At 44.2% G+C, this 16,466-nt stretch overlaps 1 protein-coding gene across 1 annotated transcript; it reads left to right on the top strand.

Moving 5' to 3' along the window:
• The first annotated feature begins 847 nt into the window (after window positions 1-847).
• Window positions 848-11,729, top strand: FAM71F2 (family with sequence similarity 71 member F2). Its single transcript, XM_016148640.2, has 5 exons — window positions 848-1,097; window positions 3,744-3,928; window positions 4,749-4,998; window positions 6,538-6,656; window positions 11,431-11,729. Exons 1-5 carry the CDS (start codon window positions 945-947, stop codon window positions 11,627-11,629), a joined length of 906 nt encoding a protein of 301 aa, XP_016004126.1. The 5' UTR covers window positions 848-944; the 3' UTR covers window positions 11,630-11,729.
• The last annotated feature ends 4,737 nt before the right edge of the window (window positions 11,730-16,466 follow it).

The following is a 16,466-nucleotide window of genomic DNA, read 5'->3' as shown; positions in this document are numbered from 1 at the left end:
TTCATTGTTCTGTTATAGAAATACACGTACAGGACAGTGGGTACAAAGTTATTTGTGGGCGGGCAGGAGGTAGATGTTAAGGAAAAGCTTCTTAGAGGATCTGAATTTTTAAAAGTTAATAGATGGTTAAGTTAGGAAAGAGTTTCCCAGTGGAGCAAAGAGCAAGCAAGGGCATGGAGATGGACCTACACAGAGCATCTTTAAAAACTCCAAGTATGATTTTTAAATCTCTACTGATTTTAGCTTGAGGCCTTAACTCTGGTGCCATCTTTTCATTTTACTACAGAGGAAGCAGAAGGAAACTCAGTGACTTACAACAATATCCTTGACCTAATCAGCTGTCGATTCCCAGTATGCATCCCTTTCTTCAACATGATTTTTTTTTCCCCCAGGATCCTTCAAAATGCAGCATAACAAAATATGTCAATAATGAGCTCTTTCACCCCCAAGGTATTTCTTATGTGGGCACAAGTCACACAGAGACTCTTTGGGAGAGGCTTCACTGTGAGGGGGAGGATCGAAGGCTGTGGATATCCCAAGAGCCTTCCTTGCTCTTCTAGCCAGCTCTCTGCTGTCTTGGCGTAACCTTGGGAGAGTCATTTTCTTCATGTTTATGGGTGAGATTGAGTGAGAAAATGAAATAGGCTTCATTGCTGCTGGTTTTTAGAGAGTAGAAAAGGGAGAGAAAAGCTTTGCTCCTCTCTAACTCTCTAATCCTTCTTTCCTCTTCTTTTTTTCCTTTCCTGTTGTTGCCATCACCTTCCTTGATGTCACTCCTGCCATTGTGAGCCGGCGGGCCCTCCCCAGCCCGGACAGCCCATCAGTCAGGAGGGGAGGTGGAGCTGTGGAGGCCCGGGGCCAGTGGTCACACTAACACCTTGGAGTTGGGCTGGGTCTGCGTGGAGCCCCAGGGATGTTCCCCAGCCCATTCTTCCCAAGAACCAATGAGTAAAATTAGGGGCCTCCCACCTGAGGTCAGGGAACCAGGCCCTGGAGTGGAACTTGGGGTGGAAGATGGCCTTCTTTGTAAACTGATTCATTCTCCAGAATTCAACTTGTTCTCTGACTCGGCAGTGTTTGAAAGCAACTTTATCCAGGTACCCTGGGGCAACTCGGAGCCAGCTCTCTTTCCCTTTCCAAAGTCTGTTCCTGGGGTTGGTTCAAAAGTACTATGGCCTTTTGAAACCCTGTGGGGTAGCGGGGGGAGAAATCCACTCTGGCTAGAGAAACCAGAGGGTCTGGGTCTCAGGTTCACCTGTTTGTGCCTACAGTGTCAAGGGGCTCCCTGTGGGCCATATACTTTAAGGAAATAGAATTATACCCTGCAAAGGGAGAGAGTAGCTTACTCTTTAGAAGGGGTCCATAGGTACCCTCCTGGGGCCACTTGTCCAAAATGCCTGTTTGGAGGGGATGAAGGTGACTGTCAAAATTCCCATTCTGAAATCCCACCTCCTCTCTCTGGGATAGATTAGAAACAGACTTCTTTGAGAGCAAGACCCTTGGATAAATTTCCCAGATTCTACCATCCCAGAAAGGTGGTGATGTGACCTATGGGAGTTAGCATTTGTGGCCTGGGAAACATGGAGCTACTGGGAGTGTTGGACCATCATTTTAATACACATGACATCTTCCTGAGGTGCTGGCCACCTCCCTCTAGTCTGGCCGGAACCTGTGCCCCTTTGCAGGTATGGTATAACCAAGCCGTGTGTGGGGCCGGAGAGGCAAAGAGAGGTCAGATAGTGTCCCTGGTCAAGAAGCTTCTGAATTTGTAGGTTTCAAGAGCATGTTATAAAAGAGTAACTGTCTAAGAACGGTTTGGACCAAAGCATGAGCACAGAAAGCAGGGCTCAGGGAGCTCATAGCACTCTCTCTGAACTTAGACAGTTGAAACAGGCTTCCCAGAAGGTGGAGTCTTAAGCCATTCTTTGAGCTAATGCTGAGATGTTGATAAGAGCAGGGAAGGACATTCCAGGTAGAGGGACTACACGTACCTGGGTGAAGGCAGGAGGCTGGAATGCACAGGGAGGGTCTGCAGTCACGAATCCATGTGATGGGATCAAAAGCCTTTTGGATAGAGGAGAGAGAGTGGGAACAATTTGAGATGGTATTGGACATAATCAAGAGATTTTGTCACAGAGCAGTGAGCTGCTCTCTGATGAAGCCACCCCCCCCCCCCCCCAGATTTCAGGGAGCTGCTTCATGACTCTGGGTGCTCCATGGTCCCTGAGCTGCCCCAGGGAGCTGCGCGGCGGGGTGCTCAGCTGGCAACCCGTAGGGTTTGCTCATTCCTAACACACTCTCAGTGAAGAAGGAGCAGTAACATGGTACTCCAGACCTGAGATTCCAAATTCTAGTCATTTCTATTCAGGTGTGATGTTTTGGCAACAGGTTTATTCTCCTAAGATGTTCTCTTTAGCCTGATGATGAGACTGTTTAGATTCTTTGGATGAACACCAAGGAAACTCAGACTGTGCCGGGTGAGGGAAGCCCGCCTGCTGACGCTGACTTCGAGTTGACTCGAAATGCTCCAACCCACATAGTTAGGTTGCCCTCTCTCTCCCCTCTCCTCAGCATCACCATCACCACCATGGCCTCCGAGCAGCATCACCCACGAGCATGCGTTTAGCGCTTCCTCGCAGTGTGTGCAGCCCTCTGTTTTGAAGTGGATATGAGTTTCATTCCACAACATGGGCTCCAAGAAATGTCACTTTTTTTTTTTCCAAAATAAAAATTCACCTTTTTTGAAGCATCATCTGGTCAGATTTGTGGGAACTTAAATTTCAGTCATTCCTGGGGCTTTCCCTGTGTCCCCAGTCCCATCATAGGCTGCGAAATGGTCCCAATGGTCTGACAAAGTCTAGAACATTGGGAGAAAGCCTTCTGGTCTTGATGACATAGGGGGTCACCCCTCAAATGTTCCTTACACTGGTCCCTGTAGTTCCTTACAGATGCTCCTCTATCCGCCCTGGATAGTGAGGTGGGGGTGTCTTAGCTGAGACATTGTGCCCCAGTGCCAGGCATCTAGTCTCCTTGTCTTGCCATAGCCCCAGGCATTGCAAGAAAACACTCAAGACCCAGCAATGGGCCGGGTCCTCTGTCATCTTAGAGGAAGCTCCCCAAACTTCTCTCTAGCTAGGCTGCTTAGGTCTTCCCCATTAAACAGCTCTTTCCTCACTCTCTTCCCCTTCTGAAACTTTATTCTCACAATCTTCCTTAGATTTCTAATCTCCATTAGAAATCTGTGCTGGCTTCTACCCTGGGATAAAGGAATAAAATCTTTCTTTCTTTCTTTCTTTCTTTCTTTCTTTCTTTCTTTCTTTCTTTCTTTCTTTCTTTCTTTCTCTCCCTCTCTCTTTCCTTCCTTCCTTCCTTCCTTCCTTCCTTCCTTCCTTCCTTCCTTCCTTCCTCCCTCCCTTCCTTCCTTCCTTCCCCTCTTTTTTTCCTTTCCTTTCTTTTCTTTTTTTTTCTTTCTTTCTTCTCTTTACCAGTGCATCCTTTTAAAGTTAAATAATGCTGAGGACATGGAGAAGAATTAGTATTTCTATTGCCAATGAGCTTGTCTATTTGGGGAGACCCACACAAAGGATGGATGCAGGTCATGGCCTGTCCAGTGTCCCGCACACGTGTGAGAAGCTCAGGTGCTCCAGGCTTGTCACCAAGTGGAAGTGCCCCTTTCTAGCATCTGTATCCTCCTACCTTTGTCTTCTGCTTCTCTGACCCACATACCTGGGGCTGACTTCTAGGTCACTAAGCCCGGGAACTGGATGGATGTCTATGAAGGGTTGACGACCGTGATCCTTGGCGTGACCTCCTCTGTGCCCTCATTGCCACTCCCCAACGTCCTCCTGATGGCCAATGTCACCTGGCCCCAGGGTCAGTTTTCCACCTGGAGCACACCTGGTCATGCCCCAGTCGTCAACCTCAGCAGGTAAAGAAAGGCTTCAGGGAGGGACCAGAAGGGGAGGGATGACCAACTGCTTTGTTTCACAGCTAGACAGGACCATGTTGTTTGGTATATAAATTATGTAGAATCTCATTCATTTATTTAACAAATCTTTATTTAGCATCTATATGTACCAAACACTGTGCTTGGCACTGTGGATAGAGCACCAGTCTCTGTTTCAGCCTAGTTTTTGAGGATCTTGGCTTCCTTTTTTTTTTTTTTTTTGGTCAATATAGACTAAGGGTGTTTTTTTTTTTTTTTTAAGAGTAAGGGATATGAAAGTCAAATGAGATTATAAAGTTCTGTGATTGAAAAAAAATCCTAAATGTATAGGAGACATCCATTCTTCTCTTCACTCTTTCAATCCAGTCAGGATACAGAAAGAAGGGGACCTGGAAATGGAATCAGAGAACCTTATATCTGGTTCCTCCTACTTAAGAAGTTCTAAATTTAGGCAAATCACTTAGCTTCTCTGAGCCTCAGTTTCAAAATGTATAAAATGGAATTAGTGATACTTATCTTTCCTCCATCAAAGAATTTTTGTGAGGGTTAAATGAGGTATTATACTCCCAACTATCGGCTATTATTATCGATGTGGGCAGATTCCGTAATAACTAAGGCCTTGAAAATCAGAGCAGAGTCAACTTAGTAATGATTCCCTCCTCAGATCACATGCTCCCTCCTGTGGGCATCCCCCAAAGAGAGGTGGCAGCCAGGTGAGGTCAAACCAAGCTCTAGTAGGCACCAGAGAGGTTGATTCAAATCCTGGGCTCCTCCACGAGGGGAATTTCCTAATTGTGTCCAGGATTCTCCCCCTGAAGTATGTGGAGCTACAAATCTATGACCGGCTCCAACGCATCCTGAGGGTTAGGACAGTGACCGAAAAGATCTACTACCTGAGGCTCCACGAAAAACACCCAGAAGCCGTGTTTCAATTCTGGATCCGCTTGGTGAAAATTCTGCAGAAAGGTCTGTCCATCACCACCAAAGACCCAAGAATCCAATTCACTCACTGCCTGGTGCCCAAGATGTCCTGCAGCTCCACCGAAACAATAGTAAGTGAGGCCCTCTCACCGAGATCTATGGAGTCAGGGCTGGGGGGCAGAGGCATTGGAGGCACATATTAAAGTCTAATGTCATGCGCAGATGAGCAGACTTCATTTTCAAGGGTCTGTAATATGCACACACCAAGTTGAGGTCTATGAACATAAAAGCAAATTGGTTTCCTTAAGAAAAGCTATAAACAACTTACTTAAAAATTGTTTTATTTTTTACTGCTGGTTTCCCCCCCCCCAGTATTATAAAGGAATAATTCTCACTGAACAAAATCAGAAAACTACAGAAAAATGACCCCCATTTCTTTTCAGCCCCAAGCAATCACTTGGAACATTTGGGCATGTTTACTTCTACTGTTTATTTTTAAGATGATTTTTAATTTATATATTTGAGGACATAAAATATATACACATTTCTGAATGTTCCTTTTTAGCAGTTTAGATTATATCATGAGCATTTTTCCATTTCTTTCAAAAGCTCTTTGTGCACATCATTTTGATAATTTTATGCTATTCAGTTATATGAATGAATTAAAATTTACTTCACCATTCTCCTCATAACAGACATTTAGAGTTGTTTCTAACTTTTCATTATTGTAAATAATGCTAAAACCAGCATTTGTTTTTATATGTACTGTCACAGTTTCGATTGTTTTCTCAATAAAATTTTAGAAGTAGACTTCAAAAAGTATAAACATTTCTAAGATTCTTGCTACATATTGCTAGGTTATTTCTGAAAATTTCATACCAAGTTATACTCTCTTCAATAATATGTGTCTATATCACTGCACCCTTGTCACAATTGAGAAGTATAAATTTAAATAAATTTTCTAATAATGATAGGTTAAAAAGTGGCATCTCTCTGATTTTCAATGAGACTGAACATTGTTACATTTTTATTTCTTTTTGCACTGTCCGTTGTGTTCTTTGGTCATTTTTCTATCGGCAGCCTTGCGTTTTTTTATATTGATTTATAAAATGAAGCTTTTTATATACATCAAGATTTTCACCTTTTAATCACAAGTGTTTGTGAGTACTTCCCCCAAAGATTTGCTTTTCCCAATCAGTTTATTTAAGGCTTTTTTTTTTTTTTTTTTTTTTTTGTTACCCTTGACACACAGAAGGCTTTCCCAGGACCCACTTAGGGTAGAAGCACAGGAAGGAATTTCTTGATATACGGTTCGCCTAAAATCTTCCGCTTTCAGACTCTAAAACTCTTTCCTCCTCTCATTTAAGTTATGTGCTTGAGGTATGCCATCACCGACTTCAAAAGTCAGCTTTTACAGTTCTGCAGCCCTGGTTCTTAATGTTCAGATGTGGTGCTCTGGGAAGAGTAGCCACAGCAGGCCATCGGGGAGAACAGATCATTCTGCCAGGGGCCCCATTTGTCTGATGATTCTGGGGGCTTAGTGTTTAAGGAACAGGTTTCCAGGGCTAGGCTGGAAGACTCAAGTGAGTTTCTTCAAGGTTCTGGCCTGAGGAGGCCAAGATCTATCAAGGAGCAGACCTGGTCATCTGACTGTAAATTTCTCCATCCAGTCTGAAAGCAGCCTCCTGTTATCCACCCAGCCCAGTGAAAACTTCATGCTGTTGGCAGCTGAGAAGACCAGCGGCAGTTTCTCTGATTTCTCAAGGAGGTCCCAGCTCGCAACAGAAAGGTGGGTCCTCAGGGCAGGTGTCTCTGGCACTTCCTGCGGCATAGAGCTGTGTGGGGGTGTGTATGTGGGGGGCGGCGGGGGGAGGGTCAGTGACATTTTTTATTCTAAACAGTTATGCATGTGACTTTCACCTCAACATTATTGTAAACCTGTCCTTGAAAAACAAGATCTGTGGCTGATTGATTTGAATATTCTAGGAAAGCCCTAGTGTTTTCATATGGAAGATGCTCAGTAGATGAGTAAATGAATTCGAAGAAGAGTAAGCTAATAAAGGCTCATGGAATTAGACATTGACTATCTCCAATTCCAACTCACAAGGGTCCCCTGGGCAAGACAATCTCGAGTTCTCTTTGCCTCACCAGTCTCTTCTGTAAAATAGAGAAAACAGTAACTCAAAGGGGAGACCGCTGCTGGCTCCAAGATTTTTCTGATTTACTGAGTAATTGTGTTAGACTCTTCCTGTAATGAGTGATAGACACCTAAAGCAAGACTGTACAGCCAATATGTTCAGCAAGTACAACTCGTAGGGAGTTATCAAATGTAAATTTATTTTTGTCTTCCTTTTATAATTTGTCAGTGGGAGAAATTTTCCTCTTGCCTCTGGGTAAAATCTGGTTCTCTGGGAAGGCTCCATAACACATGGACTCCCTCTTAGAATATAAAAGGGCCTATAGTCCCTTTAAATAGCCAACGCAGCTTCAGTTCTGAAATTAAAATGTTCAGTGGCTAAAAATGATCTAAACTCTGACCTGATCACATCTCTTCCCTTCCCTCAGCCCGGTCCCACGTTAAGATGACTCTTCATAGTGGGGACTGGGTTATCACTCCTCTTCTCCTTCTGTTTCCTGATTTTAAAGCTGACATTTCATCTTAGGAGATTTCTTGGGTTCTTTGAAGTCCCCTACCTGGTTCCTATGACTGCAACTCTGGTGATGCTTGACACCTTCCTTTCATTTGGTCACCAACCTCTCAGGCCCTGTTTCTGCAGGGGTCTGTGCCACTTAGGCTACTAGCTGTCAGATTCCACTCTAAGGCAGTTGCCCCCAACCAGGGGACCAGCGCTCCTATGAGAATCTAATGCCTGATGATCTCAGGTGGAGCAGAAGCGGTGACTAGCGCTGGGGAGCGGATGCAAATACAGGTGAAGCTTTGCTTTCTTGCCTGCCGCTCACCTCCTGAAGTGCAGCCCCATTCCTAACAGACCGTGGACTGGTACCTGTCATGTCTGGGGGTTGGGCACCCCTGCTCTAAGGGAATCTCTTGGATAGGATTTACAATGGCTCCAGGCCGGCACATGCTCATGCTCTCTCGCTCTCTCATTCTCTCTCTCTCTCTCTCTCTCTCTCTTTCTCTCTCTCTCTCTCTCTTTTTTTCTCTCTCTCTCTCTCCCTTTCTCTCTCTCTTTCTCTCTTTCTCTCTGGTATAGTCTACATCTGGTCCTCAGGAAATGTCCTCTCAGATTTTGACTGGCCACTGAAGAGGAGGACCGTGCCTCGTGGACACAGAGGCAACCCCCACTCAGTCCACTACCAAAGACACCTACTCTCCCATCTCTCCCGCCCTCCATGTTTCCTGGGCAGGGAGTGTGCCTCCACCTATTGGGTTTCCCAGCTCCCAGACACCACAGCTGAAGCTCTTGGGACGGTCCCAGGAAGCTCCTCTCTTTCAGTTTGAGAGGAAACAGGCAGCAGCACCAAACAAAAGACCCTTCAGATGTACTTTCTCTCAGTGCTTTCAGTCTCATGGCGTGGGGTTGGGGGGCAGTGGTCCAGTGGTGGTCATGTCAGTTCAATTCTCCCAGGTTGTGATGATGTAACTTTATATGTACTTTCCTGTCCTTTTTCCTTTCTTTCTTTCTAATTTCAAGAGCGTTTTCTTGAATTGTAATATAAAATTTTCTTCTTCGGGTACTCTTATTATTTGTATGTTAGATCATCTTTGCCTTTCTAATAAATTTCCTCTTATATCCTTCCATTTCTCCTTAGGAATTATCTACTTTGTTTGTTTGCTCTTGTTCTTCCTGGTTGAGGCTTTGCTGTAGAAATAACTGTTTTTTAAAAATGTCTAATTCTTAAAAAAATTTTAAGCATTTAATTCTTTTTTTCAGTTTTATTACCACATTTATAAATTTTTTAAATTCTGACTTATGTGGTTCTTTCATATTTTCTGTCATTTTCTTAATTTCTTTTAACTCATTTTCAAATGCTAAGTTGCAGTTTTCATTTGTTTTACTACAAGCACATCTTTTTTAGTGTGCTTTCATCATAAGATTTTATTATGTTTCACGTCCTTTTTTTCCTTATATAACTTTGCCATGGGCTTTGATTATGATTCTTTTCTGGTATTTGGGGTTTTTTTTGTTGTTTGTTCATTTGTTTTTTATGTGAAATCATTTTCTCAGCCTTTGGGTCAAAGAGATGGATCCCAGTAGCTTTCTAGTTTTGGCTCTACAGCTCTCTCTTGTGTCATTTTTGTGAAGTTCATGACCTTGACTTTTTAAGATCCCCGGGCAGTGTTCCTCTCCTATCTTTAGCTGACATTTCTTTTTCCTTTGCTTCTGTTGTTCCCATCCTACTCGATTTGGATTCCATTTCCAGTGGTTTTCCCCTAGTGTGAGGCTGTCCTATAAGAAAGAGTGTTCTAATTGTTTCCACTGAGAACCTGTGGGAGATTTAGGAACGTTCCTGCTTTCAGGTGCATGGGATGCCCGTTGCCTCTCTGCTTCCTCTCACACAGATACCGATACCAAGAAGGTCTTGGAGCTGTCTGCCGCTGTCTTTTTTTTTTTTTTTTTTTTTTTTTTAATCATGAGATTATCACTAACATGCCTTTATCTGTGGGACTCATGTTGACCTAAACTGGAGGGAGGTTGGGTTTAACACCAAAGAACCATGGTAAGTTTGCTTCTGTCAGGTGCCTCTGAGATATTATTATTGGCTCTGGAGAAATTTTTTATATTGGCTTCTCAGCTTGGGAGTTCTGGGACCATGTGTCAGACCTCCAACCAGAATGCAGACAGGTCCAAAGATAATTTTCAAAAGAGACTTTCCTTTTGACCCAGAATCCAGGTTAATATAGATGAGCTCGTGAAACTGGTGGATTTCTTTCTAGTGTACCCTTTGACCAAGAAGATAGCTCCCAAATTTTTGGATTTATGCAAATATTTCAGTTAACTTCCCCCCTAGCTCAGGGCCAAGACTTCATCTCCTGTGTCACGTGGCGTGAAACCCAGGCTCTGGGTTACCGAGCCTGGCAAGTCCCTCAGGCAGCCCCGGCTTCAGCTCACACTCTGCTGGCCTTTAATTTTTGGCCCCTGGGATTTTTCTTTATGTTTTGTGAGTTCAACAATGCATTTAAAATTTTGTTGATTATATTTTTTTCCAGCATTTCTAGATGTTTTGTAGCAAAAAAATTTTTAGATTATTCACCCACATTACTAGTCTCTAGCTAAATCAGTCTAAAATTATTTTTACTTAAAAAACTCACTGCATTTATCTTTGAATAGTTATGATGTGAGTGATTTTTATTCTCTTTTTGATGCTTTTTTGTAATTTCTATATGTTTTCATTTAAAATAAGTAGGTATTTCACTTGGAATCAAGATTTTAAAAAGTTTTAGTCACACCGTATGTTTTTCTAGACACACTGGGTAGTTGTGATTTTTAAAAAGTTGTTATTGTTTTTGGAGAACTGTCTTAAGATTTTCTTCGCAATAATGCTGACTCCAGGAACGTGGTGGTGGGCAGCGAGCAGACCCCAGTGGGTTCAGATTTTGCCTTTGAGTCCTAACACATGAAAGCGGTGCTTAGGCTTTGACGGGCTGTCTGGTCCACTTCAGCAGGGCAGGCCTTCGCTCCAGTTTCTCTCTTGTTTGGCATTCTCCACTGAAGTCATTCTTAGATACATCATACTGTTACCAGCGTTGGGGGTCTTGAGTTTCCCCTAGATAGAAAGCGAGAAGAAACCCCAGAAAAATGTCCAGACAGATTTTACGAGGCTTATGCCCGAGCACAGAGGAAAGGACGGCCCTCTGAACTGGCTCGTGGGTCGGCTCTGCGTGGCGGCGTTTATGACCTGGGGACGGAGCAGGCTGTGGCAGGGCAGGCTTTTTGAAAGTGACGGGCTTTCTTTACCTGCTACTTGCCTGGTAACCGTGTTTATGCCTGTGCTGTGGGTGGAATGGTGGATTGCTCATTATTGCCATCTTAGGAAGGTCGTATGCAGAGGTCCCCAACCTTTTTGGCACAAGGGGCCGGTGCTCCTATGAGAATCTAATGCGTAATGATCTGAGGTGGAGCTGAGGCAGTGATGCCAGCGCTGGGGAGCTTTGCTGGCTGGCCCGCCACTCACCTCCTGCTGTGCTGCCGGGTTCCTAACAGGCCATGGACGGGTACTGGTCAGCATCTCCCGGGTGGGGGGACCCCTGGTATAGCAGCCAAATTTTGGTCAACTGCACAAACGAAGCAGTCGTTTCCATATTTGAATGGATATCTGTATTGAAGTAAACATTCAGAAGGGAGATAAAATCAGCTGCTTCTGCCTTTTCGCGTAGAGAATGATGGAGTGGTGGCATTCCTTCGCCCTCGGCTCCAGTCCCTATGCCATCCTAATAACATATATATGTATGGTCACTGATGGTCATTTCCGTATTCACATCGGTGTTCAAGGCACTAGAAAAGATATCATTAAAAAGCAGTTTTTAAATTAGATTTTTAACAATGCTTTCTTTTTCTTTTATTGCTTTTGACGACCTCGAAATTCCTGGGTTCTAACAGAAACACTGACACTGCCATTGAACTCAACGATTCCAACAGCTACAACAAGACCCCCTCCCCAGTGGCATCGCCAGTCAATTTGAATATACCCATGAGAGCCGCCTTGAGCCACAGCCTCTGGGAACAAGAAGATCCAGACGAGTACTTCTTGCATGTTCCTGTAGCCAGTTCCCTGGGGGAGAACTTGTTGGGTCCCTGACACCTAGCCAACAGGACGATCCTCCCTGGCTTTACTCGGTGTACTGGCTACAACCTCCGGGAATGCCGTTTCCCCACTGTGGGCCAAGTGATCGCGGGAGGAATAAGATGTTTATAAACGGTGCTTTCCTACTTCCACCAATAAACCTCCAAGTGAGTTCCTGATTGTTGTAGGTTGTGCTGAGGGAGGGGTGGGGGAGGGCTAATTAGGAGCAGGAGCTCATTTCTTGGGAAAATAAGTGGGAAAAACTTCCCATCTGCTCAGTTAAAATCCCAAAGCAGCCAAGCAAAGCCAAGAAAGGCAATGCAGAGGAAAGGGCCTGGGGAGAAATCCAACTTCTTCTTTCAAAGAGAGAGGGGAAATCAGAGGCAGGGCTGCACCAGGCCCAAAGTTAAAAAAAAAATCCTGAGAATGATGGTGACCAACTGGGAGATACCTTTGTGTTGCCCCACTACCTCAAGCAGGAAATTGAGTCTTTACTGCCCAGCTCCGAGTTAGCATAAAGCTATGCAAGCTCACCCTGGGCCATGCAAACTCTGGTTGCTAATGAAGACATGGCTTCTGGCAAGGAAGGTGGTGACCGCCTATCCTGGTAAGTCCTGATGTGACTCTTCCTACCCAGGACCTAAGTAAAGCAAACTGGAAGACATAATGTCTGTGTATATGAGAGATAGGATAGGGACTTTGGCCAACCTCCAGACAAGTGGGGACTATTTACCTGGAAAACACGACAACAACATTCATTAAGCATTTATCAAGCTCCTCATAGGTTCCAGACCCTGAGCTCGATGCTGGGTATGTTAGAGAGAACAAGACATGGACAAGTTACCTGCCTTTAGAGAGGATATGGGAAAGATATCGAGCCCTGTTTTGGAGACACAGAAAGCCATTAAGGTTGGCACGATGTTTGAGCCACCTGGTCTGCAAATCAAGGCTGGCACACCTGCTTTCCTGTGGTTCACACTGTAGGAAATAGAGTGATGGAGGGGGAGGGAACAGGGCCACCCTCGCGTTGTGCCCCCTCAGTTGGGCTGCGTGGTAAATCCTGGAGAGATTAAGGTAGGAAAAAACATCTGAGCTGAGAGGATCCCTAATGTCCATGGGTTTCTTCCTGCTTCTAATAAATATAAAATCAAAATAAATTTCCTCCTGGCATGTTACAATTAAATAAGCTGAGGCTTATTGCTGCTGGTGAGAGACATCTAGAAGCTAACTTAGAAAACACTAATGGTTTCCAAATGGGTTCGGCCAGTGGGATGTCCAGGCAGGAAATCAGAGGGAGAGAGGAAAATGGGGTCAAGGCGATTATTGTCTCCTGTGTAGTTGCGTAAGGCTGGCTGTGTCCCTTTACCACCCCTCTCGTGGCTGCCTATTCTGATCAACTCTCTCTCCTAGTTCTGGTAACTATTCCCTCCCCTTACCCCTTAGGTCCATTGAATGGACTTAGCTAACTGAATGTTCCTTCCTGAATTTTATATCTTGAGCAAGGATGTCGCTCATCCCCACAAAGGCGTGTGTGTGTGTGGGGCTGGGGGGCACAGCATCCTGACCTGGGAGCTCTGGCTTTGTGACCGTTGCTGGGCTTCCATTCACCTTATTGCTTCTCTTTTGGTTCCTGCCTATCCCTCAAGCCTGGTTCCCTTAACTTTTACCTGTTATCAACGCCCCGCCCCCCCAATAATCTTGCAATAAATTCCCTTTGGCTTAAATTGGCCTGTCATTTCCTGTATTTACAACCGTGAAGTCTAATTAACATGGTACTATTCTCAGAAAAGTGAATGCTACCTAGGCAAACATGGCAACCACATGTGTTTTATTGGTTTGTGTATCCTCCAGTGCCTGGTCCTACTAAACACCCAATTAAAGGTTTTTGAATAAATCCATGTCTGCCATAGCCAGCTCTGGCTGCCCCACATTGCTGCCCCCACTCCCCCCAAACGAGGGAAGAAACTGGGAACAAGGAACAACTTTTGCCTATCACTGAAACTGATTTACCAGAGACTATTTCTTAGATGAAAATAACACCACATGAGGGGTTTGGTAAACCTTTTGATGGCCAATAAATACACCATTTAAAAAAAGGAAAGAAACAAAACATTGTTATCAAGAGTCAATTAGCGCCCACCAGGACATGACATTTGCAAACACAGTCCCCCCAAAACAGGAATGCACCTTAAAGTTTCTGAAATAGAAAAAAAAAAATCCTTCTGAGATAGATAGGGTTCAGAGAAAAGGTCCTAAAGGTTTAATACCAAGACGGACTCACTTAAAATGTGTGATGGGGATAAGAGTAAAGCTTCACGAATATCCTTCTAAGTCTTGAGCAAAATAATACACAATTGGTCAATTAAGATTTTAGTGGTGTTGATGAGACAGGAGGTAGAGGAAGCAGAAAACCTGGGGACACTGAATTCGTAGCCATGAGGGTCCTGACCTGGCTCCTGGGGGCACCCAGAGGTTCACTAACGACCTCTCAGCACCACATGCCATTGATTTAGAAAACAAAACAAAACATAAAAGGTCTCATCCCAGCAGGAACCCCATTAGGTTTGTTTAGCCAGAATCCCCCTCACCCTAACGTCTCCTCTGAGTGTTTCCCACCCACTGGCTCCCACCCCGCTCCTCAAATTCCCCTGTGCTCAGGCCGCACTCAGAGTTGAGCCCAATCTCTCTCGCCTGCTGCAAGATTCCATCGCAGTGGTCCCTATATCCATCGTGACAATAAAGTCTTCCTTACCGCGCTTAAAAAAAAAAGCCCACAAAGGGTCAATTTTAAGAAATTTTAGGCTATGATTTCAAAAGAGGAAGACAATCACTGAAAGTGGTAAAGCTTCATAAAACGAGGATGTAAAACAAAAATTTAGAGTTATTAAGGCTAAGGTCACTCGCAGGAGCTATAACTTGAAACAATCAGACATACAACAATGTAGAGATTTTCTGAGAGGGGGCAGTTCTGGTTTTTCCTCTGTCTCCTATTCCTGCCTAACTTGGGATAAATCAATTTCCCTATTGGGGATATGGATTTTTAATTAAACATTACTAAAATTTTTAATTATCCCCAAACGAAAGAGTGTTTTTGAATGTTAACAGTTGCATAGTAACTGGAAACACACTATGTTTCCATGACATATAACGAAATACACATAGATAGTTTCTTTTTTTCTAAACTGACTTTAGCCCCTTAAAGTCTTCAAACTGGCTTACGCAAAGAAGGAAAGGAATTTCTGTCACATCAATCCCTGTCCTTGCTGCCATTCAAGGGCCATATCTAGACGCAAGAAGAATATGGTAATTAGTGGTATGGGATTGTCATACACATACTCAGGACATGCCATTTGTAAATGCTTTGCATTTTTAAAAGCTTCTTCACATCCACAATCTAATGTGATTCTCACAATTATGTGAGAGAGCTGTTGTTATGAACTACACAGATAAGAAAAATCTTGACCGGCCTGGTATAAGCTTTGGGCAGCTGGTGATTCTTAAAGTGCAGTAGGGCAATGGCCTCTGGGTCTCTTCTCACAGGCGTCAGTCCCCATCGTGCCCTTCCATTCTTGTCAGCTGTCATCACTGACACCTTTGGTTGCAGGCTCAGCCCAAGTTCTTTGCTAAGCCAAGGGGCCCAGGCCACTTGGAAATCCAGATTCTCTCACATGCCAGACCCCTGCCACTGCCACTAGGTGGCGCCGCACCGCAGCTGAGACTCCAATGGATTGAATCTGCACCTCGCAGCCCCATGACCGAGCAAGCTAACCCTTGGAATTTAATTGACTTCGCATTAACTTCACCCCACCCCAATTGATTATTTGAGATCCACTTAACAATGTATAGTGGAGTTTTACCATTTTTAAGTAGCCAATTCAACACACTTTTATGGGGCTTTTTTTGTAACTATTGCATTCTGGGTACAGCTTCTGATTAGATTTCTTTATGACTTTTAAAAGAGTCATGTACAAGCATATATTGGAATATATATTTTAATTATAGTTATTCCCCTTTATATTACAATAGGGTAGCATATCAACTTCTAATGTATATAGATTTATCATAATCACTGAATTTTATTTCAGAATAGTAAAAGGAATGTTACATTTGTCGTGAAAAGGGGACTCGGGTTTGACAGGGTTGAGAACCGCTGTATTGGCGTTTTGACCTCCTGGATACTGCCCTACAGACTCCACTGATCGTTTTTAGCCTCCTTGGCCATCTCCACTTTCTACTACTCCCACCTCACCCTGGGGCTGCTCCTGGAGGCCCCTCCATCTGCTGGTCCCACACCTCCCTCGTGCTCAGGGAAGCAAGTGCCTGACAGCATTGCTCACACCCCAGTACAGTTCCAGTGGTACCATTGCCTGCTCCTCAGGCTCTTTGCCGCCTTCCTCAGTCCCACTGTGACACCTTGTCTGTCCCACCCTCGTTCTAGCTCGCTTCTCAACTCCAGTCTCTTCTGGCCTGTCTGTCCATGAGAATCTGAGCTATGTCTCTCCTGATAGTTTTTAAATGTCTTTTTCTCTAGTTGGGGGTATATCCTGTCCTCATAGCGTAATCTTTCTCTGAAGATCTCAAAAATAGCGAGCCCAGCAGAGCTTTTCTGCCTCTGCTAAGACAATGTGATAAATAGGGGCTTCTGCTCTGGAAGGTTTTTCTTACTATTGTTTTCCCTGAGCTGATTACTCACTTCCTCACGCTGCCTCTCTCAATTTGGTGGTGGTGGTGGGCGTTAATTTGTGAGAATATACAGTTAAATTAACTACTTTTCTATCTTTATCATCAGGCTATACCTAGATTTTCCTGTCTCTGTATTCTCTGGCCACCACATAACTGCTTTCCTTGTTAG

Source organism: Rousettus aegyptiacus, unplaced genomic scaffold (assembly GCF_014176215.1).
Source record: "Rousettus aegyptiacus isolate mRouAeg1 unplaced genomic scaffold, mRouAeg1.p scaffold_m13_p_13, whole genome shotgun sequence".
Classification (NCBI taxonomy): Eukaryota; Metazoa; Chordata; class Mammalia; order Chiroptera; family Pteropodidae; genus Rousettus; species Rousettus aegyptiacus.
This window is presented reverse-complemented; position numbering and strand designations above follow the sequence as displayed.